This window comes from Onychomys torridus, chromosome 9 (genome assembly GCF_903995425.1).
Source record: "Onychomys torridus chromosome 9, mOncTor1.1, whole genome shotgun sequence".
In the NCBI taxonomy this organism is placed as follows: Eukaryota; Metazoa; Chordata; class Mammalia; order Rodentia; family Cricetidae; genus Onychomys; species Onychomys torridus.
The window spans coordinates 59,191,807-59,215,923 of NC_050451.1; the positions used below are offsets into that span (position 1 = coordinate 59,191,807).

Here is a 24,117-nt window from a genome sequence, read left to right on the forward strand (position 1 = left end):
ATAGATCTATGGACTGGGCAGAGTGGACTGGGGTGTTGGGGCAGAATGTAATTAAAAGCTGGAAGAGGGGAGGAAGTATTGGAAGTGGCACCAAGGTTCAGATTCCAGGATAAGAGAGTGGGAGGGATGGTACGACTGGAAGCCTCAGGCTGGGCACTTCAATAACACCCATGGAATGATGGAAGTTACTGAGATAGGTGTCCCTTTGAGGGATGCTGCCAAAACCTCTGCAGGAAAAATAGACTGATGGAGGCCAGGAGGGGTCCATTGAAGGACCTGTTTTGATTCCTATCTAACAGATGTGACTTCCCTTCAGATCCTTGCTTCATGTCTAGGGGATATGTGATACACAGGTACATTTTTGTGTCATGCAATAAATACCAGGGAAGTTTAAGACAGCAAAACCTCTTTTCTATAATACATCAAAGGGAATGAATAATGGCCACCTCAAGTGGCCCTGTTTAATGGATGAGGAAATTTAGGTTCAGGGAGGTAACGTGACTTACCCAAGGTCATGAGTCTAGTGACAGAGCCAGGCTGAGAATTTGGGTTTGCAAACTGTGTGTAACTCGTGGACTGGTTCCATGGGAAATGACTTGTTTCCCAAAATGGATTATTTTTTGGAAACAATATTTCTGATAGAATCTGTTATTCTAGTTGGTTTTTCTAAAACTAATTTAAGACTATGAAGAACCTGATATTTTTCTCCAGTGTCTTCATAGATCAAGTGGCTGGCTGTACAATTGTTGGTTTCCCTAGGTTATTGTGAGGCTTAAATGAGCTAATACAGGAAATATATGTCTGGCATGTAGTAAATGCTCAGTCAGTGTTAGCTATGATTACTGTCATAGGTCTCTGCTCATTGGAATCACAGAAGTAATTGGAGTCTGGTGGTTCCTCTTCAGTTCTCTGCCGTGATCAGTTGCTCTGGAGTTAGCAAGAACACGTTTAGTCCCAGGTCACAGCAATTTCTTGGCCCCAAGAGAGTCAGATTCAGATGTCCTTAAAGGACCCTTGGCTTAATCAAACACCTAAGTTGTGCGTGTCATAGAATACCCAACTTTTGTCCCCTGTGATGTCCATCAGATATTCCTATTAGCCCCAGGGTTAATAGATGGGCCTGTAGAGTGGGTCCCAACTAATGGGTTATCACCCAAACATATGTACCGCTTCTGACTTGCTCTCTGTCCCCTAGCTCATGCTTCTCCTGCGTCCTTGATTGAAGAGCCCATGTACTCTGGGTTGACAAGCACTCATGGCCATGCATGAGTCATCCTAGATGTCTAAGAGGCTCCCTGAAGCAGAGGCATCTGCCAAGGTACACTGGATATGCTCCATGTAGAGAAAATCCTCTGAGTTGCACTCATTTGCTGTTACAAACCTAAACCAACATAATAACTTGGCCAGAGATAGACATTTTGCATGAACACTTTGTTCTGTTGGAGCTTTCTTCTGTTTATTATAGAGTAGTTTTGCATCCTTATCTTTTTTCTATGCTCAGAATAATTAATTTTATAGCCAAAATGTTCCCTAATTGTAGAGATCAGCAAAGTTTGTATGTTTAGGAAAAGATGTCTCTAAGACTCTTATTTCTATGTATATACATTCTCCAATTAGCTTTGTTTCCCCATTGGACACTGGTTCAATCATTGGAGCTTACAGATTCGATGACACTTACTTGTTTGTATATCTACATCTCCTTTCTAAGCTGGAGCCTCTGCTGCCTGTCATATTGAACAACAGAGGCAACATCTTATAGACTTCGTCTTTCAGTATAAATTTCTGTGTCCAGAGTTGAGCAAGTAGGCAGTACATTGTATCATTGAACACAGAGTGCAGGGCAGGGCATCTGGCAAGCTTTAACTCTGACAGGACTGTCAAGGAGGTGGCTGGCAGTGGAGAATGTGCCCAGGTCCCCTTTCTGCCCCTCCTATGGCTATGTGGATCTCCTGGGGCCTACTCAGTGTCTGTCTCAGAAAATGGCAGCACTGAGCTGGCTATCAAACAGCTGATGTTATTCAGGGCGGTTTTTGGTTACACCTGTGTGGTCTACTTAAGCACTTCCAGAATGCATAGCAGAAGTATAGCACTGGATAGCCTGTCTTTCTGCCTCCCACTCCTGGCTGCTCCCTGTGTACAGAGGGAAGATCCTATTTCCTTATCTAAGTTCAAGAGGCTAGTGGATGGGATACCTGGTGTAGACACTGCGATCAGAGCACCAAGTGGCAATCTTGTGAAGAAACGCCTGTTTTTCCCAAGCCTTCTTAGCAGGGATTTCTTTTAATGGGTTTTCAGAGTCCAGTGGGTTGGTCTCTGCCTACAAACCCCTTCTTTCCTATCCCCAAAGATGTGGAAAAGCGCCTCTCTTCTGAAACACATTGTAGATACCATACTGTCCTTTCATATGGATGGGCAGGCACAACACAGGTCAGCTTGAGTGCCATTTGAAGGATGCAGGGAACTGCTATATATCCATGTCACCGAGATTCCAGATAGATGGGAACTCAGGATTCATGGAACTGGCACTCACACATGAAGGAAGTGAACTCAGAAGCTGCAAGTGCCTAATGCTGCTGTTTTGTGAGCTGCTATGAGCAACGTCAGCTTGATCAATGAACACCAAATGTGTGGTAAGGGGAAGGAGTGGTCTGAGAAGGCTGTGGATTTTCTTCTTCATTTCATTCCAACCCTTTTCTTCTGGAGACTGACTTTGCCTGTCAGAGAGCCATTAGCTTGCATTAAGGCCCAGACTGTTAACATTTCTCCCAAATGCACATGTTTCAGAGAGAGAGAAGTAATAAGAAGGCATTGAAGAATCCAATGATTGATTGCTATTGATCGCAAAAAAAAAAAAAAAAAAAAAGAAAAGAAAAAAAAAAAAGCCCATGATCAACTTTGCACGTTCTGGAACACATTCCCCATTGGCAACTGGAACTAAATAGATTGTTGCTTCGCTTAGGATTTGTTTACCAGACTCACTTGCAAAGCTGCAGCTGGTGGAGAGGAAACAGGCAGCGGTCAGTGTGATGGAAGGTGAGGTGGTAAACTCAAGATGTCCCTGGCCAGGTTTTCCCTATGCAGTGGGATTATCAGGGGGGCCATCAGGTGAATAGAGACACTGACTCCACTTACTCCTGATTGGTTTTCTGTCCCACTGCTATGGTCACTGAGTGTGTGTGTGTGTGGGGGGGAGTGTCTGTTGCAGGAAACAAGAGTTCTCCCCAGGTTTCTTATTACCAGTTTTCTGTGGGTTGTATTCTTCTTATCCATGTTGGTGGAGAGGGGGTCAGTCAGGTCTGGAACTTGAAGTTGTTGCTTCTTTTTTCTTCTTCCAACTAAAAAAAAAAATATCGAGGTCCCTGGGCCAGAGTGCAGAGGTTGGAGGATTACACTACTAGCATGTTAGAATGAGGAGGTTTATTGGGTCAAGCAGGAATTCTAAAGGGTTGGATTCCCATTAGTGTGCTAAATCTTTGTAGAATTAGTCTTTAAAGTCAAGAGCATAAGCCAATCTAGTTTGAATTAAAATAATTTAAACAGTAAAAAAAATTCCTCTGGTCAGATTTATCAATTTTTCCTATGGAGAACAGAACAGGAGGAAGCAAATATATTTATTATATGAGTCAGTTAGATTCCTGAGACTTCTAGGACAGGAAAGAGGAGGTGGCGCTAGGCCCAGAAGAGGCATTATTTGTCCATCCATCCATCCATCCATCCATCCATCCATCCATCCATCCATCCATATCCATCCATCCATCTATCATCTATCCATCCATCCATCCATCCATCCTTCCATCCATATCCATCCATCCATCCATCCATCCATCCATATCCATCCATCCATCCATATCCATCCATCCATCCATCATCCATCCATCCATCCATCCATCCATCCTTCCATCCATCCATCCTTCCATCCATATCCATCCATATCCATCCATCCATCCATCCATCCATCCATCCATCCATCCATCCATCCATATCCATCCATCCATCCATCCATCCATCCATCCTTCCATCCATATCCATCCATCCATCATCCATCCATCCATCCATCCATCCATATCCATCTATCCACCCACCTAATACTTCTTGAATATCTATGTACCAGCCTCTGAGGGTATAGTGACAATGAAGATATAGGTTCTACTTTGGCTTTGGGTTGAAGGGGTATGACAAAACCATGAACCTTTTCAATAGGGTGTGAGAAGTGCTAACAGGGACTTCCACAGTGGGACCAGAAAAACTCAGTCTCTCCACCTGTGAAAGGGGATGCTCTTCTTTCCCACAGAAACCCATGTGCAATGGACATGGGGTGCTCATTCCTGAAACAGATGCTGTAAGGTGGGCTCCATGACTCACTGCTCAAAGATGTGGGCTGCCTAAAAAACCCATCATAGTTGCCTGTCCATGCAGGGTGTCTCATGCACTTCAAAGTGCTGTAGTGTTCAGCATCTCGCTTAAGCATCCTGCCTTGAGGCTGGCAGGGTCAGCAACTGCAATCCCAGAGGATCTGAGGTCACATGCTCAGCTGGGAGCAGAGTTGGTGGCAAATGCACTCCACTGGCTCGGTTCCCAGGTGGATTAGATGGAAGGTGACTGGAGAGCCTTGAGATGCTGCACAGATAGGCAAGAGGACAGAGGCTCTCATGGTACACAAACCCTCATCCATTGTTGGGGCAGAAACAACTTGAAGGAAGGGTTCATTTCAGCTCATGGCTTCAGGGGTGGTTATCAGGAAAGGTATGGATGGTGTTTGTGGTGGTACTCTGGCTGTGGTGGTGGGAGCTTGTGGTAAACCTTGTGCTAGAATCCCAGGTAGATATCATTTCCAAAGACCATCCCACCCATTTCTGCTAGTTAGGCATAGTCTTCAGGTTCCACAACCTCCCCAAAACAGAGCCACTATTTGGGAACTAGGTATTAAAACATATAGACCCGAGGGGAACATTTCAGCCTCACCCATCCCCCCATTTCTGGGGAATCATTCTGAGGTCTCACCATATCACTGTTATCACCTCTCATACAGTATCAAGCTTCTCTCTGGGCTAGCAGCAAGAGAGAACTCAAGCCTCCATCTGGGACTCTTCCATGATGCCTCATTGGCTGGCTAGGTGTCGTCGCAGGACAGCAAGAGGATGAAGGACTGGAGCCATCTCAGCACAAAGGGGCATTTTCACAGAGCATTTTGGAAGACTGCAGAATGCTGAGCTCCCATTGCCATCAGGAGTGAAGACCACAGTCCAGTCAGCTCCTTCTCCTTTTAGGAGCCGGGAGACAGCAGGTGCCTAAAGTGCCGACATTGCCATCCCAGGGCCCATCTGTCAAATGTGGTAACTTCCTCCTGGTGAGTACAGCCTGGAATGGGAGATGATGAGGCAGCCTCTGCCTTGCTCTGTTGAAAACAAATGGCATATACATCAGATCAGCACCCAGGCAGCGTGGCTGCCCACAGGTGTGTGCAGTCTGTGGGATGCCCTCTATACTCTCCTGATCACTGTGGGCATTATTCTTGTTCCTTACAACTTCTTGGGCCCGAGAGTCGATGATGGTCATGATTCCACTATTAGTCATTTGCTCTTTTGTGTTTGAACACACTTTCTCAGGTTTCCCTACCATAGGAAACCCAATAAGATAGCAGGAAAACACCAGTGCAGGGAAATCGCAGCCTAAGGAGAGAAAATTCTGGATCATGAGAAAGGACACTCTCAGAACAAGAGGTCAGGGTGATGGGGTGGATGTGCAGATCAATGTGGAAATGTAAAAACTCCACACTGGGCAGAGGGAAGACACTTCTGCTTAGAAAGCAGCACTCTAGTTCTCATTTTGTGTCCAAAGGCCCCTGCGAACTGCTTTGCAGGCCCTGGATACAGAGTTGGGCCTTTGAGTGACAGTCCATCTCACACCTAGTGCTTATGTTCCACCTCCTTGCCAGGCTTGGCTAAATAAAGACATGGTCCCAGTGGGGAGCCACTGGGGCTGAAAGCTCTCCTGGGGGTGCCAGGCTGCAGGAGCTGCTCAGGAGTCTTGGCAGAGGCAGTCACTGCCCCTGTCTGTCTTAGCCTTGAGTAACCTGGCAGATGGCCAGTGGCCTGTGAGAAAGGCAGCTGGGTGGGTTGTTCCAGGCAGCTGGGGGTTGTCAGGTACAGCGCTGGTCCTAGCACAGGGCTGGGTGTGGTAAATATGTGCCAGCCACAGGCAGCAGAACAGTCAGGGCAATAAGGAAGGCAAAGCCATATCTGGGGTTTTAGCTTGCCGTAGCTCTGCAGAAGGGCAAGTGTGCCGGCAGTGAGGAAGGACTGGGGTGTAGCCTTTTTTGGAGGTCTGATGTAGGGAGTTCAGGTCACCAGCTGTAGGGAGTTCTCTCTCCCCAAGTGCCTTGGGTACTTTTCCCACTGCTACCCCCCCCCCCCCCCCCCAAACAGCCACCTCTCCTGGGAGGAATTTTGAGTGATGTAGCACATCAGTAGGTTGGATTCTTTCTTTCCTTCCCAATTCTGAAAAACAGTCAGAGTTCATTCCTTACTGTAGGGTGAGAAGGACCTGCTTTCTGGTCCCAGATTTGAAACTGGCTGTGACCTTGAATGTGCCCTGACCTTTAGTTGTGTCATGGACAGACTTCAACCCAAGTTTGTCCACTTTGAAGGGAGGTTAGTTTTGGTCACGTGTTCCTCTGGGACGCCATAAGACCTGGATGGGGAGGGTGTTCCTGCTGTGCGGCACTGCATCTCCACCTGAGAGAGGGTACATGGCTTAGGGCAGCAGCTACTTCCTGCCTCCCGCACCCCTCCCTCTAAGAAATTGTAGCAAGCAGGCTTTTCCTTCTCTAATGGGCCATGCTGGAGCTTAGGGGGCTCCCTGGGATGGGTGAAGTCACAGAGCAATCCCTGGGGCTTGAGAAGGGGCTAAGTAGAGAGATTCTACCTTTTGCAGAGATCCTACCTCTACAGGGGATGAGAAATACTAAGAACACCGACTGAAATCAATTAGAGGAATCAATGCCCCTGAGTGCAGGATGCTCTCTTCCTCCTCTGGTCTCACTCACCCTGCTGTGAAGCCTTGTTCACTCTCAGAGAAGCAGAAGGTTTAGTTAACCCCCAGGCTAGCTCCTTCCTTCAGGGCTGTGCCTTGGGATCCCTAATGACTTGGACCAAGGCAATGCCAGTTGGGGCTCTGCTGTCACTAGAGAGCAGCAGGGGACTGGAAGAGGGCTGGTAAACCTAAGATAATCCAGGCTCAGGACACAGAGCTGGACATTATGAACCTGTTTCATGTGGACAGGATCCTTTCTAGCCTCAAGCTTTGAACTCCAAAGATGAAGCCAGACAGGCCCAAAGTATAAATAACAAAAAGGATTTTGAGTCTCATGATTTTTTTTTTTTTTTTTTTTTTTTTTTACACAGACAGGGAAGGGAGAAAGGGATTGTCTCAGATGTCCTTAATGCAGATACAGAATTTATAGGCCTAGAGAGCTGCTGTCATTTTGTTTACTCATATGGAACCCAGATTGTCTAATACAGGTCCCTGAATCTCAGCTGCCTGACTTTATCCCACTTAGAATAGTGCTTTGTTAAACCACTAACACAGCCCACGGAGTTAGTATAAGAATTAAAGGAGTATTAGCTTATATTCCACCAGTAAGTTCACTATTTTTTATTTTCTCCCCATGGCAAAGCCCACAAAATGAGAGTTGGTGTCTTTATCCAAGCCTGGCCATCCTCAAGGAGATGTCAATCCCCCTCTTCCCCTCTTCACTGTGTTCATATTGTTACCAACATCTCACAGATTCATTTTAGAATGCACAGTCTTGACAAACCCCCTTCTGTAAGGGGCTCTCATTACCTAAAGCCAACACTGTCACAAACTGCCCCCCAACTCATCTGCACCTTTCATACCCATGTCATATCTGTATACTAAAATTATGAGGTCGCATACTTGCCCAGTGCCACATACCAGACCAATGGCTGCTTGAGGCTCAAGTCTAAAGCCTGTGCTATGTGGCCCTGGACCATGCCTCCCAGTTGGATCTTTCAGATCTCCTCCCAATGGGTCTCTTCTGCTTGTGCTTTTAGCTCCTCTCAACTACTGGATGTCTCAGTCCTTCTTCACTGCAGCAGCCTCACTCATAACTCCCGTGCCGTCCCTGGACAAATTTGCTCACACCTCACGATGAGTCTCACTTCCACCAACAGTGAGATCCCTTTGGACAGCTGTCCTGAAATCTAGTGGTACTTCAGGTTGTGCCTGCTCTTTTCACAGAGGCGATGACTACCTCCATCTCTAAATGCTTCCCCGAGGGAGACACCCCAGCCCTCTGCCCACAGTCTTTGGTGCAGTTTGGAGGGGAGATAAAGCATCTGGTAAAATTATTCTGGTTGGCTGGTGGTGAATGTCCTGGGTTGGGCTGCTGTCCTGTGGTGGAGCACACCTCTGTGTTTCCTGGTGTGTTTTAGCACGATGGGGGTGCCATTTTTTTTTTTTTTAAACTCTTGGTTGGTTTTCTGCTGTAGGCAAGACAGCCCTTAGCCTTCGCCCTTACAGGAAGGAAGAGATTCTGCACTTTGTGTGGGTGGTTTACTCTCTACCTCCTTACTCTTTACTGCTCTTGCTTTGGATAGAATCTTCTCCATAAGACAAAGGAGAGGAGACATTAAGGTTCATGGTTCTCTTTCTCTCCCCCTGAACGCTGTGATGCTGAGTCTGTGTCCAGGGGCTGCCCACCCCCTCTCCATGCAAACACAGGTACAGAGAGGTGGGGCTCATGAAAACTGAAAAGGACACAGGGAATCTAAGTGTGTCATGTCTCATTTACCAAAGGACACCCCCCACCCCAATAACTTCCTCTTGTAAGATCTGCTCCCATCTTCTAGAAAACACTCTCAGCTTCTCTTGAACCCTTGCTGTTTTTTTAATCTGTTTCTCATTACACTTAGATCCCATAGCTTCATTCTTATTTTGGACCCCGGAGGGAAGGAGTGAGACAGGCATTCGACCAGCGGCTTTGTGTGCAGTATCTTGTCTAACTTGTACAAAGTTGCTTTTTAAGCAATCTCTCCACTTTACATATGAGATAATTGAGGGTTCGGAGAGATTAAATTGCCCCCGCCTAACACATTCTCTTCAGTAGAGCCTGCTGAATGGACTGAACCCTATCTAACGGCAGTTCAGATTGGCATTTGGAAGATGGTGATGGGTCTTGGTGCAGATAGGAGGGAAGAGGGTTCAAGGTAAATATGTCCCACAGCCACACAAGCCAAATGGTCATGGTGGTGAGTACTTTTCCTTGTCCTTTTGAGGATGGTCCTGAAGGCCTGGAGCATCTAAAAGTCACTCACTTCCTACTATCAGAATCCTATATCCCTGTTCCCACGGGAACTCAGTAGAGCTCATCCCTGGCTCTCTTCTTCTGCTTGCTCAGTACTCTTACTAAGTAAGTATGGTGGGGGACAAAACTGATGTTTTAGAGCCTTTTCCTTTTTATACTCAGCTAGTGCTTAACAGAGAAAAGATGTATGTATGTGGTCTGAGTAAAGGAAGGATTACTCAGCAGTAGCTTTGAAGCCTCTAGGGTATCCTTGAAAGAGAGACCTTTAAGGGATACAAATGGGTGGAGGTGGGCAATGCCTGGACCATCAGAAAGCTCTGGAAGTAGATGAGTGAGTGAAAGGCCTTTATTTATTTAATGACGAGGCTCTCAGCCTCTGAGGGCTTCTGAGCTAAGAGTCCCTAGAGGTATAACTCATATTGCTTTTCATCTTTTAACCTACACTTGCCTACACTTGGCTGACATCAGATCTGTAAATTCCCTACTTTTTGGAAAGAACCTAGGAGACTTCCCAAGAACCTTTTGTAAAACAGAATTGGCCTGTGGGAGGGCAGAGAGAAGCCAGCATTCTGCTGCTGCAGTACTGAGCATTTCCCCATTTTCTGCTGGTACCCTCCACTACCTAGATATCACAGTGGTTGTTATTGGATGTAGGGTCTAGGAACATTGTCTTTCAATGGGCTATATGAGACACCTATTAGGTACTCCCCACAGTTGGGTAAAGCTGCCTTCCCGCCTAAATCCACAAGATGGAAGTTGCTCCCTCTAGCTAAGGCTGCTGGTTTTGTGAGTGACCCCTCTCTTCACACTAAGCAGATTTCTAGCATTTCTTCTATTCCACCGCCTTGATATTTAGCAATATATTTTTTAAAAGATACTCTCAAATGAGCTTTGGATGTTGACTGATTTCTTTCTTTTCTTTTTTTTTCATCGTGGAAAGTTGATGAGACCCCGGTGTAAACCAGGCCCTAACAATTAGGGTGTGAGGGGCTGCAGGTAAGACACACAAACGCCAAAAGCCAGGGATTCAGGGTAGCTGAGGGTGTGTCAGAGGGGAGCACAGAACTAGGGTGCCCAGTGTACGTGGGTTGTATGATTCTGAGAGCGCTGCTGTGTGTGCACTGGCTGTCTGCCTCCCTGCCACCTCCTTCAGCAACCTCACTTCGCCTTCAACCCTTTCCCAGCCAGACGCTTCTTTTTCCGTAGTGCTTCTGGGCTTTTATTGTAAATTCCGTGACTCAAACAGTCCGGTGAGCGGGGCCCAAAGACAGATGGATCAATTGTCCCCTTCCCGGCTTGGGGAGGAATTTCTATCCGGAGGGCTCTCCACCTGCAGCCCCCCCTCCCCCCGCGACCAGGGAGTGGTCAGCAGTTCCCTGACCAGCTCTGAGGAGCCCAAGCAATCTCCGAATTTGGGGTGGGGGTGGGAAGGAGGCCTCGGTGCCCTGTGTCTTGGGACACCCCAGTAGGTTAGGGTGCGAACCCAGGCTAGTTCGCTGGCCTTGGAGGAGGCAGTTGGGACGCCTAGACAACGTTATTCTTTCTGGTCCAGGGGATGAGAGACCAATTGGGAAAGGAAAGTCTGGAATGGCTGCAAAGCTGGTATGTGTGTGTGTGTGTGTATGTGTGTGTGTGTGTGTGTGTGTGTGTGTGTGTGTGTGTGTGTGTGTGTGTGTTGGGGGGTTACTGGCAAGAGAGGCGCCAGTGTGCTGTGAAAGTTCCCAAGCTCCACATGCAGAACACATGTGTAGGAGCTCCGGGCTGGACCCAGGCTTTCAGGATGCTCTCCTGCTTGGAGGGCTGGCCTGCAGGGCATCTTTGGGTACCTTAGTTCCTTTGGGGTGCTGCCCAGACCGGCTTCTTATGAGGGATACATCATCTTGCAGAGAGTGATGCTTTCTTCCAGACCTCCACCAGGCCAGGGCTTTTCTACTGCCCTGCCCCCCCCCCCCCCCATGCATCCAGGATGGCTCCCGCACCGGGGGCCTCAGTGTCCCCCAGCCTCACTCAGCTTTCCCAGGCTTCCAAGACTTCATGGCCCTGGGGGAGTTGAGTGCAGGGGTAGTGGCACTTGCGAGGCGCAAGCCCTCGTCTAGGGGGAACGAGACATTGCAGGGAGAGGAGGGGGGCGTGGAGTCTTCGTGGGCTTCTTAGGTTGGAGAGTGGACACTAGCCCAGGGATCCAGTAGGTTTCTGGCCAAGGCGGCAGGCTAGTCCCAGGAAGGGCGGACAGCTGAGCAGAGGAAGCCAGCGGTGGAGCTCACCCCTAGGCCAGCGGTTCCTGGCGCCAGCACCACCGCCGCCTTGCTGCCACCACCGCCGAGTCTCCACCACGGCTGCAGCAGAGTGTCGCTGCTCCGCCGCGCTCCCGCGCTCCGAGCTGCCAGCCGCCAGGGAGCCGGAGCGCCGAGCCCCGGGCAGAGGAGTGGGGAGAGGCGTGAGCCTGGGCGAGGGAGCTGTGAAGGGGGAGGGAGCGGGCGGAGGGAGGAGCAGGGAGAGAGGGAGTAGGGAGGGAGAGGCAAGCGAGGGAGAGCGGAGATCGAGAGCAAAGAGCGAGAGCTAGGGAGAGGAGAGGGAGGGAGGAGAGAAAGACACACGCAAGCACAAGCACCCCGGCACTGGAATTCCATTAGAAAAAAGTGAGCCGAGCAAGGGTTAGCGGGAGAGATTCTTCTTCTTTTTTTAAAAAAAATCTTTTTCTTCGTCTTGGTGTCAAAGAAGCGACTCTGGTCTCCCGTCCTAGAAGCTCCTACTGGATTGCTCCTTTTCCGTCGGTGGATTTCTTTTCTATTTGCGTTGATTCTGACCCCCCTCCCTCGTTGCTTTCTTCTAGCCCTTCACTTTCAGATCGCCTCGCCCCCACCTCTCCAGTCCCCTCCTGGGAAGTGCAGGGGAATTGGACCCGCGGGGACTCACGCCTTCCCGGACGCGCGAAAGGCTGGGCTGACCTCAGGACTAGTCTGTTGGCTTAGAAGGCAGCCAGACACGTAGCTACGTGTGTTTGATTTCAGTGGCAAGGGGGACGTCGAAAGGCAGCCCACCACCCGCCTCCCACCCCACCCCCTCCAGCCAGCAGCCAAAACCCCAGGACTCCGGATCTTCCACCAGCGGCCCAGCGGGATCTCTGCATTGGATTTGGGGGTCATTATCATTGCTTGGCGGTTATTATTATCGTTGTTATTTTATTTTTATTTTTTTTTTAAGCCAAGAGAGAAAGACACACACACACACACAACTGTGGGATTTATTTAACATGATCTTGGCAAACGCCTTCTGCCTCTTCTTCTTTTTAGGTGAGTACCTGCAGGTGGCGAGTCTGGGGGCCACACGGGGCTGCGCGTCTTCAGGCGCCCGCTGGAAGCTGGGCACGGGGGTGGGGGGTGGGGTGGGGTTGGGGGCTGCAAACTGGGCGTCGCGGGAGACACCAGGAGAGCGCCGCGCTGAGAGACTGGGCCGGGGCTCTGGGGGAGACTCCGGGGAGGCGAACAGCCCGGGAGGTTCTGGAGGAGGGAGCCGTGCGGTAGCTGGCTGGTTGCACCGAGGACTGAGAAGGAGACTTCCAACATTCAAACCTTCTCCGCACGCACTCACGCGCGGCGCGCGCGCACACGCTTACTTGCAGCCGGTGATAACGCTCATTTCTCTCAAAATAATGGGTTCAATTTGCAGCAAGTTAGGAAGAAAAAAAAAATACAACTCTTAGTGTGGAAGAAAGGAGGGAGGGAAGAGGATGGCGGGTAGCTATCTAGCTAGTCTCTCCTTTCCTGATTGCTCTCTGAGTTGGTGGGTTTCTGCAGAAGGTCCTGGTTTGGATGTTTGCGGGGAGCCCTTGTAGTCACCTCCTACTTGCCAATCAGTCTCAGGAAAGCACCCTATTTCCCCACTCTCGGAGCACTTTGCAAGTTTCTTCCTACCCATTGACTCCTTTCCCACCTAGACCCAAGCCAGATGGATTAGCTTGAGCGCAGGCTTGCAAATGGGTGTTCAAGGCCTTCAGAGCAACCACCCTGGGGCCTGGGGCTAGAGGCATGAGGGAAGAGGCCAAAGTTTGCTCCTTGGGAAGAAGAAGATGGAGTGGGGAATGTTTGCAAAGGGGGAAAACAGATCTTAAAGACCACTCACTGCTCATCCGGTGGGCCCCCTCCCTCTGTGACAGGGAGGAGTGGCTGCCCAGCGGTTCGGAGCTCCAGCAGAGAATCCCCCCTTCCCTTATACTTTGTAAAAGCTCAGCTGCTTGGCAAGCAAGGTCTAGGGATAGATTCCGATTTCTTCTTGCATAGGTGAAAAGATGTTTACAAGGCTGTATGTGGATTCTGTGTTCTGGAAAGTGTGTGTGTGTGTGTGTGTGTGTGTGTGTGTGTGTGTGTGTGTGATCTGCTTCAGCGCAGGTGCTGTTCTGGGGGGTGATGGTGTCATGGCTTGCTGGCAGTCCAGAGTGACTTAGGCTACCAAGCAGGATCAGGGGATCACCTTTACCTCCAGCAGAAAGGGTTATGGTCAACCCAGACAGGGAGGTAGATTTTGCTGATGGAAGATGTGCATGGTCTAAGAAGTGCCCTCCAGATCGGTCCTGCAGATTGGTAGCCTGGTAGAGTCAGTGTTGGCTGTATCCTGGGCCCTTTGCTTGCTTACCGACTTTCTACCTCCCAGCTTTAGCACTCCCAGGGGACAGTGCCCTGCCCTGGGGCGTGGCCTTCACCAGGCTTGCTTTCACTAGAGGCAGTAACCCTGTAAGGTAGCAGGGACCGAGTAGGAGGGCAGAAGATGTTCTGGGTTCCTATTCATCCTGCAGCCCTTCCTTCCCAGCAGCCTTAGGGAAGTGGACTCTCATTCTGAATGAACTGTCACAAAATTTGACCTTTTCTTCATTGATGGTCTGAAAACACAGCTTTCTGGGGCATAGAATGATCAGAGCCAAGAGGAAAAGAAAATTGCATTTCAGGCAAAACCAGCCAGATTGCCTGCTGTTGAACTGTACCCTAGCACCATCAAAGATGCATGCTTCCAGGTGCAGGGGTCCTCCCCGAAGGCCAGCAGTAGAGGAGGATAGCCCCCTCCAGTAACAGACCTCAAGTTGCACATGGGGTGTTCCTAGCTGAGGAGACTGAGGAGTCAGCTCTTCACAGAAGTGGCCCTGGTCATCCTGCACATAATGGGTGTGTATGGGTATGTGAAAGCCATGTATGTGGAGTATGAGCAGAGAGCAGAGAGCAGAGATGTCCTCCACCACCATCTGCTATCCAGGGCAAAGTGGGAGAGGAGAGGGTTGACTGGCATTTCCTTGGGTCATGACTCTTCAGTCCCCTCTCCCTTGAGAAGTCCCTTTCTAAAGCTGGGCAAAGGGCTCAACGGAATGACAGACTGTGGGATTCTGAAAGGCTCTGATAGGACAGGATGGAGCGATGTGAAGGAAACTTAAATCCAATGGTCCCTTTCCTGGCTGCCTAGAAGACTATGGTTGGGAACCAGTTGGAAAGTCAATTCAGAATGGAGATTCCTTAGCAGCTTGAGATTTCAGCCTCAAGTCAGCAGTTTGGCTGGGGGCCATGGTGAAGAGTTATGTGTCCCCCCCACCCCCCATCCCAACAAGGGCCTTCAGATGCCTTTTCAAAGGCTCTGAGTGAGATCTAGTGTTAGAGGACTGCAGTGAAGAGAAAGGCCTTTTAGCCCAGCCAAGTGTTGGCATACATGGAGAGAAGGCAATGGAGAGTGACTGGAGCAGAGTGGCCAGAGGACCCATCTCTAGTGGCACTCTAGCACACATCTGGCTCTTGAGAGGATGCTGGATGTTGGAGGGCAATCTGGACCTCCACCCTCCTCTCCCGTGTTCCTTGGAACTGCTGCACACTGTCCATTCTTGATAGATCCAAGTTTTCTTCCTTTAGACCAGGAAGCCAGCCTTTTCTTGATTCTTGGCTAGCGGCTCCTGGTTGCTGAGATTCCCTTCTCTGCCCGGGCTTGGCTGCTTCTGGGAGTTTTGAACCTGAGTTCCAGAGGTAAGGACAGTTGGTGAAAGGATTATCCTGGTCCTTTGCAGAGCGTATCAGTTGACAGGACAGGGAGGCTCTTGTTATTGGCATGGGAGCCCACAGAGGTTTGTGTTAAGGACATCCTAGGGACTCTGGGCTCAGTTTCAGGGTAGGCAGAGAGAGTTGCTTTATCGCTGCACTCTCTGGGCCTTCTAGCCTGACTTCCAACCTGTGTGAATTCCAAGGCCTTAAAAGACCCAGGATGTGGGCATGTCCCATTCTGAGCCTCCCTTGGACAATTCAGCCTTTAGCTCAGTCAGGTAGAAGGTGAACTCCTGCTGCAACCTTGGGACAAGTCAGTGGGAGCTCAGGATTGGCTGACAGAGAGGGGCAGACAGGTGCAAGTTGGGGGCGTGGTGATTCAGCTGTTCCTGGGTAGCCCAGAGGCACTAGAGTCCTGTAAAGCGATGTAGGAATCTGCTGAAGCCTAGAAAGAGAGCTGCTACCTCAGCGTTTGTGGAGGACACATCTAAGGATAGTGCCTGGGCAGACCTTGCTTCCAGTAACTCCTGCTCCGTATAGGTTTCTATCTCATGTTTTGTCTCGGTGTGGTTATGTTCTTCAGCTGTTTCTGTTCTGGGACAAGAGTACGGTCAGTGAGAGAAGAAATTGCCCTGTGCTCTAACTGGAGCCTCCTGCATCGGGAGTCCAACTCCCCTCATCTCCTTTGCTGTTTCCTTGTGGGAAAGGCCCAAGGCCCATTGGGACTGATTTCTTTCCCCCCAGCGGGGGCTCTGGGGAATGATAGGCTTGCTGTGTAGAGCTCTACCTGTAGGTGTCGCTGTCTCCCTGCAGAAGCTCCCCCATGAGCAGGGCCTCCTAGGGAGAAGGCCGGAGAGTGGCTGGGCAAGAACGGGGTGGGGGAATTCTGCGGTATTCTGAGGAAGGGACTAATGGCCTAGAATTTTATTCTGTTTTGGAGTGGGAGCGAGTGGAGGAAGCCTCTCAAATTATTCTTTGGGTCTGCCAGAAGGCAGTCTTTGCTCTAGCAGTGGTGTGGGGCTTTTTTTTTGGGGGGGGGGGCGGTTTGGAAGGTCTGGAGTTTAGCAAGCACAGGGAGACAGAAGATGTCGTCCATATCTGGAGGAAACCATTTTGGGAGCTTGGCTTTGAAAGGGTCTGGCCAGCTTCTCTCTGCCCTTCATGTCCAGTCTTCAAGCCCCTCCCTTCTGAGGATACTGTTGGAAGCAGATAAGAGGGGTGGGTTAAAGCCAGCTCAGGCTGGAAGGCAGGGCCTGAAGGAGGGGAGTTATTATTATTATTATTTTTTTTCTGTAATTGATTGATTAGTTTGCTTTTGGAAGGAATAAAAAAAATAGGTCTTTCAGAGGAGTATGGGGGAGAAAGTAGGAAAAGGAGGCTCAAAGGGAAAAGGTGATGAGGTCTGCTGAGAACAGAGCCCCTGGGAGACGGAGCTGGCAGAGGCTAGTCCTGAGAGGGAAGGAGCGCCGAGGAGAGCGGTTTTGCTCCTGTGCTTGGCCCAGTGCATTCTCTTTTGCAGGGGGCTGGGGTGGAACTTGGCCATGCAGGCACTTGGTCAGGCCACCGTCTGGTGTGAAGTTGGCAAATATGGAGAGGCAAGTCCTAACAGGGGGCTCTGCTTCTCCCTCCTGGGCCTCCTGGACCTCAGGGTTAGGCTGGTTTCTGGTTGTCTTCTCAAAGCCTAACGATATGGAACGATGAGGCTAAGGGACAGAGGGGGCTTTCTGCTTCTCTGTGTGTGACCTTGAGTTGTCCCCCTCCTTTGGACCTGAACTTCCCTGGAGTCTGATGTTGAGGCTTGATTCTTGGGTCTCTCTGAGGTCCAGACAGTCTCTGAAGGTTCATTGACTTTTAGTGCCTTCAAACCAAGGCCTTGGATGGAGCAGAGGTTTGTAGGAGTTGAAGTGAGATCACTCCGCACAAACCCTACCACACAGTGTTAAGGCCCTGACATTCTGTCTGGACTATTGGCACGGTAGCCCACCTACAGTTTTCAGTGAAGGCCTTCCTGGATTTATCCTGAGGTGTTCCACAGCCTAGGATTATGCTCCGGAGGAGATGAATGTGAACCATGGCTGTAGGGGAACATGGCTGACGAGGTTGGGTCTGAGTTGACCTTGATCTTGGTGTTCTTTGGTATAAAAGCGGGTGAGAAGTTCCTTCAAGCCTTAGGCCTGCCTTGGGGTCGGAGACTATGGTAGCCCTCATTCATGCTTGTCTTCCCTCCCCACTACCCAGACGAAACCCTCCGCTCTTTGGCCAGCCCTTCCTCCCTGCAGGGCTCTGAGCTCCACGGCTGGCGCCCCCCAGTGGACTGTGTCCGGGCCAATGAGCTGTGTGCGGCTGAATCCAACTGCAGCTCCAGGTACCGCACCCTTCGGCAGTGCCTGGCAGGCCGGGATCGCAATACCATGCTGGCCAATAAGGAGTGCCAGGCGGCCCTGGAGGTCTTGCAGGAAAGCCCACTGTATGACTGCCGTTGCAAGCGGGGCATGAAGAAGGAGCTGCAGTGTCTGCAGATCTACTGGAGTATCCATCTGGGGCTGACCGAGGGTAAGCCTGAGTGGGCCCCAAGGAAGGGTGGTGGTGGTTAAAGGAATGCCTGCTGCCAGAGGTTCGGAAGGGAGGAGCTGGCAGAAGGGTGATCTGCTCTGCTCCCCGCGTCACCCACAAGAGGACCTAGAATCGAGGGGAAGTAGCTAACCGTCCTAGGAGGATGATGGCGATGGAGGAAGGGAAATGGCAAGGATGGAGGATGAGCTGGATGATGGGATGCGAGCAAGGGCAGTATGAGGTTGTGCCCAGGAGAGGGAAGAGGCACCAGGCAGATAGAGAACGGGAGGTACCAGCCCCTGCCACTCTGATGCCCTGTTGCCTGGAGCCGAGCCCAGAATCTTGCTCTCTTCACGTGGTCTCTGGGTCCAATGGTTGACCTAGGCACTTGATACAGAGCTTAGGAGCTCAGGATGGGACAAGAGCAACAGGTCCTAAGTCTCTAGGCAAGCTCCTCCCAAGTCTGCCCAAGGCAGAATCTGAGGGCCCCTCCCCCAGTGACATCTCCTCAATACTCCTCCTCTTTGGTCCAGACAGGGCCTTGAGATTTGCATATACTGCAGGATGATGGGTCACCTCGGCCAGATGTTCATTGACTAAGTCAGCACGCATTCGCTGAGAGTGCATTGTGACTTGTGTTACTGGGCTAGTCTAGAATCTGGTGTTGTCTTTGCCTTCATGGACCTTACAGCCTGGGATGGAGTGCAGTAAAAAAGGAACTTGCCATTTGAAGGCGTAAGTGTTATGATGGAAAAACCCAGGGCATGGTAGGACACTTCTGAGGGGCATCTAAGCCATCGTTAAAAAAATCTAAAGAGCCTTCTGGGAAGGTGCTGACTCTAGGCTGGGATGGAGTCACCACCCAGGTGAAAGACTAAGAGTGGGCAGGTGGTGGGAGAAGCAGGTTAGGGTCAGGCGTGGGAATTGAATCTTAAAGAAGAACTGGGAATAATGAGACAAGGCAGAGTGTGGATTGGAAGGGTTGGGGGCGAGGAGGGAAGAGACCTGATGGGCAACAGGAAGCCTGAATGGTTTTAATTCAGATTTCAAGGGAGCTGATCAGATTGATACTCCAGAAGAATGTCCATGTAGTTCTAGGGAAGACAGTCAGTTGTAGGGACTGTGACCCCAGGCAGGGACAAAGGCAGGAAAAGACAGGGCAACCAAGGGGAAGACAGATGTAAGTGCTTCTGAACAAGGTAGAATCAACAGGTTTTGGCCTGTGAGCTGGGAAGGGAAAGCATGGCCCTGGAAGACGCCCAGCTTCCCGTGCCTGCAATGGCTTTGAGTAGTAGAAGGCAGGAGATGTGGCGTTTCTCTGGGGCTCCCTACCTGTCATTGGGTCAAGCCCTGCCGACATGCAGGCACGGAGCTCAGGGGAGGATATGGTTCTAGAGAGATTCTGGAGTGTACATGAGCCTGTGCTTAGAAGCTGGAGCTGAGACAGAACGGTGCAATCACAGAACGAGGGTGGTGAGGGAGCTCCTGGACCATTGTCATTAACGGACAGGCGAGGGAAGGGATGCGCACAGGTGACTGGGAAGGCTCTGGAGGAGGATTGGGAGGACCATCAAGGGAGCAGAGAGGACTCTCAACAGCTCACACACTTCAGCTCAAACAGGAGAAAGGCTGAGGTATCCGTGCTGCCACTTGGGTAAGCCTCCTAGGAGGCTTCTGGGGACAGAGCCCTGGTTAGGGAGTGAATGGAGGCAGAGGATTGGACATGATGAATATGGATAACTTCTCCCAGATCTTTTTTTTTTTTTTCTTTTTGTGAAGAGAACAGAAGGATGACCTATTTTCTCTTTTAAAGGTGAGAGAAGGTGGGGCTGTCTAAACCCCAAAGGAGGAGAGGAGTGGTGGAGAGGCTGGGGCAAGACAAGAGGAAGGTTCTCTGTGCGTTTGTGCCTCTGGGAGTGAGGACAAGGGGTGGGTCCAGGGATGGAGCTGGTCCATTAGCCTAAGATGAGAGAAGAGTTCCCTTGCAGAGTACCAAAGGGAGGGTGGGAGGAGGGAGGAGTCTCGCTACAGAGTCCGAAGAGAGAGGGATCCCCAGCAGTCACCCAGATGGCTTAGATATGCTCTGAACGTAGGAAGTACATATGTTTAGTTATGGTATTACTGCCATCAAGAGCAGAGTGATTCCATAGGCATTAGGTGCCTACTTCTCCCCAGCAATTCCATCCTGGAGCTAGAAACCCTGAAGAAGGCAAGGCTGTCCTAACACACATGTTAGGACACGTGGAACTGCATACCTAATGGTCTGCCTCTGGTATGCACATCATGGAGCCTCTTGCTTTTCGGAGTGGATAGTTCTGTCTTTCGTTTTCATTTTTCAGAGGTTTTAAAAAGTATTTATTTTGATTACTTTTAATTACGTGCAGGTGTGTACGTCTGCACGCGGTTGTGAGCATGTGCCTGCAGGTGCTCATGGAAACCAGGGGCCCAGGATTCTCTGGAGTTGGGAGTTACAGACAGTGTGAGCATGCTGGGAACTGAACTTAGGCCTTCAGAGAGCTGGTGGAGGTGGGCTAGCATGGGTTGCGTAGCAGCAGATCGGGGAAGTGATGGAACTGAGTAGAAGGGCCTTGGGCTGATTGGATTTCTTAGCAGGAGCAGCCCTCTCGCCTTGGTGGCTCCCTTTGGCATTGTCATACCGGTGTACAGGACAACCTGTGATCAGAAGCAGTAGGAGTGAGACACTTCTGTGTGATGGTAGCAGTGAGCGTGATGCTGTGTGGATTGATTTGTCACTACCATGGGATCTTCAAGGCCCTCTTGGACTTGGAATACCTCACTGCACATGGCTGTCTTTGGTTCCATGTCTGGAGATGACTTTTGAGTTCATTCAATGACCACCGGTGACTACTACTGTATGCCTCTGAGGGTATAGGTCCCCCAGAAACTGTAGAACCTATGCTTGCCATGAGAGGGTTCCAGAAATACACTCCAGCTTGCCCCCTTCTATGGACGCTTGCCTCTTCTAAGAGGCTACCTCTTCAAGTCCTAGGTCTCAGGGCTGGAGACTTACTATTCAGGATCCATCAGGAGAAGCCAGGAGGCCTTTGAGCAGGAGGTTATATCCCTGTGAGTGATAAGGTCTGCCCAAGAGTTAATAATTCATGGTAAGGTTGAGTCATTTTGCTGGGGGAGGCTGTAGATACCTTCTCCTTATACCTTAATAAGGCTTAGTAGTTGGGCTGAGCCTGGGGCCCAGGGATGGGCAAGACCCACCAAGAGAGGAGAGATGGGGGGAGGGCATGGGACCTTGCTCCTATTCTTGGTTTCCCTTTGACCCTGAGGTGGGTGGGACTTGCCCAGGTTTTTGATTCCTCCATCCAATGCCAGAACCCCATACCTGTAGCAGGAGCTGAGGTGGTGCTGGAGGAAGGAGGGCCAGTGTGACAGGCGTATGGACCCCTGAAGACATGGCCACTGAGTGTAGGGAGTCAGAGCTGGAATCCGTTGACCCTGTTTGTAGGGGAAGCCGAGTCACAGGGGCAGAATGACTGTGCAGGGCATACAGCACGGTGGTGGCTGAGTCCAGGGTCCTCACACCATATCCAGGTTTCTTTTGGTGGTGCCGAGGGTGATCCTGTGGCCTGGAAAAGGGCTGTTGTGTGTGTGTGTGTGTGTGTGTGTGTGTGTGTGTGTGTGTGTGTGTGTATGGTGGTCTCTTTTTTTCTTGTCATCACAACCATGCATGGCCACAGCGGGGATGTCACCAATGGCTGCCCCAAAGGTGACTCTGAAATTCAGGGTCCCCGATCTTTAGACCATGAAGAACAAAGGCCCACCTCATGTGTCAGTGCCCAGGATCTGCATCCTGGATCTGGATTTGGTGGCCCAGGCTTGACATTACCTGGCGCTCCTAACAGCAGGAACAGACCATTTAAATGATAGTGGACATAGAGATGGAGGACCCCTGGTTAGCCAATGATGTGGGTTGTCCTACAACCAGACACAGGACCACAGGGCTGTGTTTCCTGCAGTTGGGCAAGGGGGCAGTTGGGCAGTGCAGGGCCAGCAGAACTCTGACCACAGGGCCTGTTGAAGAGCCACATGATACTTGGGAGAATGTCCCAAAGTGAGAGAGGACTGTACTCTAGTACTACCACCCCAGGTTTAAAGTCAGGTTCTGCTGCTTACTAGGCAATGAAACCAAGTCACTTTGGAGCAAGTTACTTCCCTCTGTGCTCCTCGCTCCTTGTCAGCATCATAGGGGAGCAATAGCGCCTACCTCTCAAGTGAAGAAGAGAGCAAGTTAGTGTGTCTGAAGTGTGTTTGGGGCTGCGGCATGCAGAAAGTGCAGTGCAACTTTAATTTTTTTTTTTTTTTAAAATCCTAACAGCAGTTCTCACACTCTTACATTGTTTGGGTCTATGTATGGCAGTGCCTGGGGGCCCCAGCCCCAGGAGTCTCCCAGGAGAGAGTAAATTAAGCCTCAGTGGGTGTAATGGGTGGCACTTAGACCATGAGAGGCGATGGAGGAAGCTGCAAACAGATTCTAGTGGAGCACACTCTGTGTGTGTTGGGTGCTGCCTGGCATTTCCTTGAAGCAAAATGCAGGCTGGAACCCCTCTCAACAGGAGGGAGTGAGCTTCTTTCCCATGCTTTGACTTTCTTTGCCCAAGGTTGCAGGTATCTTCTCTAATGAAGAAAGTAACTTCTCTAACAAAGAAAGTACTCAGTAGCTATGAACCATCCCAGGGCTAACTGGATCTCTAGTCCCGCTTCTCTGTGGCCTCTTGGGCTGGATAAAGGATCCTCTTATAGGGGAAGTCTCTGTTCCCTCTTCCAGGGACACCCCTCATAGATGCTGCTCACCCAGGCACTCTGTAGGCAAGGGTGCCTGCCTGTGGCGCCAGGCCCTGCTGGATAGGAAATCAATGTGTGAGGCTGTGGGTCACCCCCTGTCTGCCCCTCCCCATCACCACACACTCAGTCTGAGCAAGTTTGCATTGATTTCTCCTCACTGGTCAGGTCTCCTGGGGATATTTCCTTTCTTGCAATGTGTCCACAGAGGGTATGGGATTCTCGATAATGTGGTGGGGGTCTCCTGGGCTTCCCAGGCCATTTATTTCCTGCCGTTCACTTGCCTTTCTACCACAAGCCTCTGATGCCCTCTGAAGTTTTGAGGAGGCACATGAGCTAGCAGGTCATGGATAGGTTAGAAGGGTATCTGTTAGAGGCCAGGGAAATACCTTTCACCTAGTGACTTTTGATCTTCCTAGCTAGATTCTTTCTGGTGACATGACGTGAGGCAAAGGGGAAATTCTGAGTGTGGGTCTTCAGGAGACCGCATGAGCCCTGGGTCTGCCACACGAAGCTGTGTGACATCCCCACTCCCACATGCTACATTGCTGGGCTACCCATGAGCCTTCTCTTGTGAAACAAGGAAGTTGAACTATACATTTTAGTAGGACCTCTGTCTCCAGATTCTGTGATTTGCACTTGACCTTCCCAGGGCTACCATTTCTCCCAGACTCCTTTAAAGAGGGTTGGTCCTGCAGGGAAGTCACATGGCAAGCAGTCATACCTGCTCTAATTGGTGAGAAATAACTTGTCACTACATAGTGAACTTTTACCCCTAGCTTGCCTGCACAGCATTTTCCACTTCAGCAAGGGCTGGCCTCCCTCACACCCTAGATGGCTTGGGATGTGTTAGTAGAATTTTCTTAGGCAGAGTGCTGTCTTCTGGTTTGCCTGAGAGGAGCCTGTGTCTCATGCCCCACCTCTCTTCCAGGTGAGGAGTTCTATGAAGCTTCCCCCTATGAGCCTGTGACCTCACGCCTCTCAGACATCTTCAGGCTTGCTTCAATCTTCTCAGGTAAGTGACCCTCACTGGTGCTTGTCCTGTGTTTTCCTCTCATCCCTGTGATGTAACCCATTCATCTCTTGGACTCAGGGGTCTTTCTGGTCTTCTGTTGACTCCACCCTCCACCTGCTTGCTCCTTACCATTTTTGAGCCGTGGCTGCCGGCTGTTAGGAAGCTCCCTGGCCTTCTTCCTTTGGTAGTGCCTGGAACCTAGCCTCTGTCTGGTTCCTTGGTGGTCATGGATAGATCTTGAAACCTGATGCCGCTCAGATATTCTGTCACCCATCTCATCCCCATTTCTCTTTCTACTTCTCTGGCTCTTCGGTTTGGCATGTTCCTTGTTCAGGTTGCTTACCAACCTCTTTGTGCCTCAGTTCCCTCACTTGTGAGTGAGGAAGCCCTTACCTGCT

At 50.4% G+C, this 24,117-nt stretch overlaps 1 protein-coding gene across 3 annotated transcripts in view; it reads left to right on the top strand.

Moving 5' to 3' along the window:
- The first annotated feature begins 11,872 nt into the window (after positions 1-11,872).
- Positions 11,873-24,117, top strand: part of Gfra2 (GDNF family receptor alpha 2) — a 95,933-nt gene continuing 83,688 nt past the window's right edge. Inside the window, exons 1-3 of one of the 3 annotated variants that reach the window (XM_036199422.1) lie at positions 11,873-12,618; positions 17,575-17,889; positions 23,636-23,719. In XM_036199422.1, coding sequence (XP_036055315.1) covers positions 12,579-12,618; positions 17,575-17,889; positions 23,636-23,719 — 439 coding nt within the window. In that variant the 5' untranslated portion in view covers positions 11,873-12,578. Of the gene's footprint in view, positions 12,619-16,398; positions 17,485-17,574; positions 17,890-23,635; positions 23,720-24,117 lie in introns of those variants that run through there. The other 2 variants (XM_036199420.1, XM_036199423.1) reach the window with 2 other exon arrangements.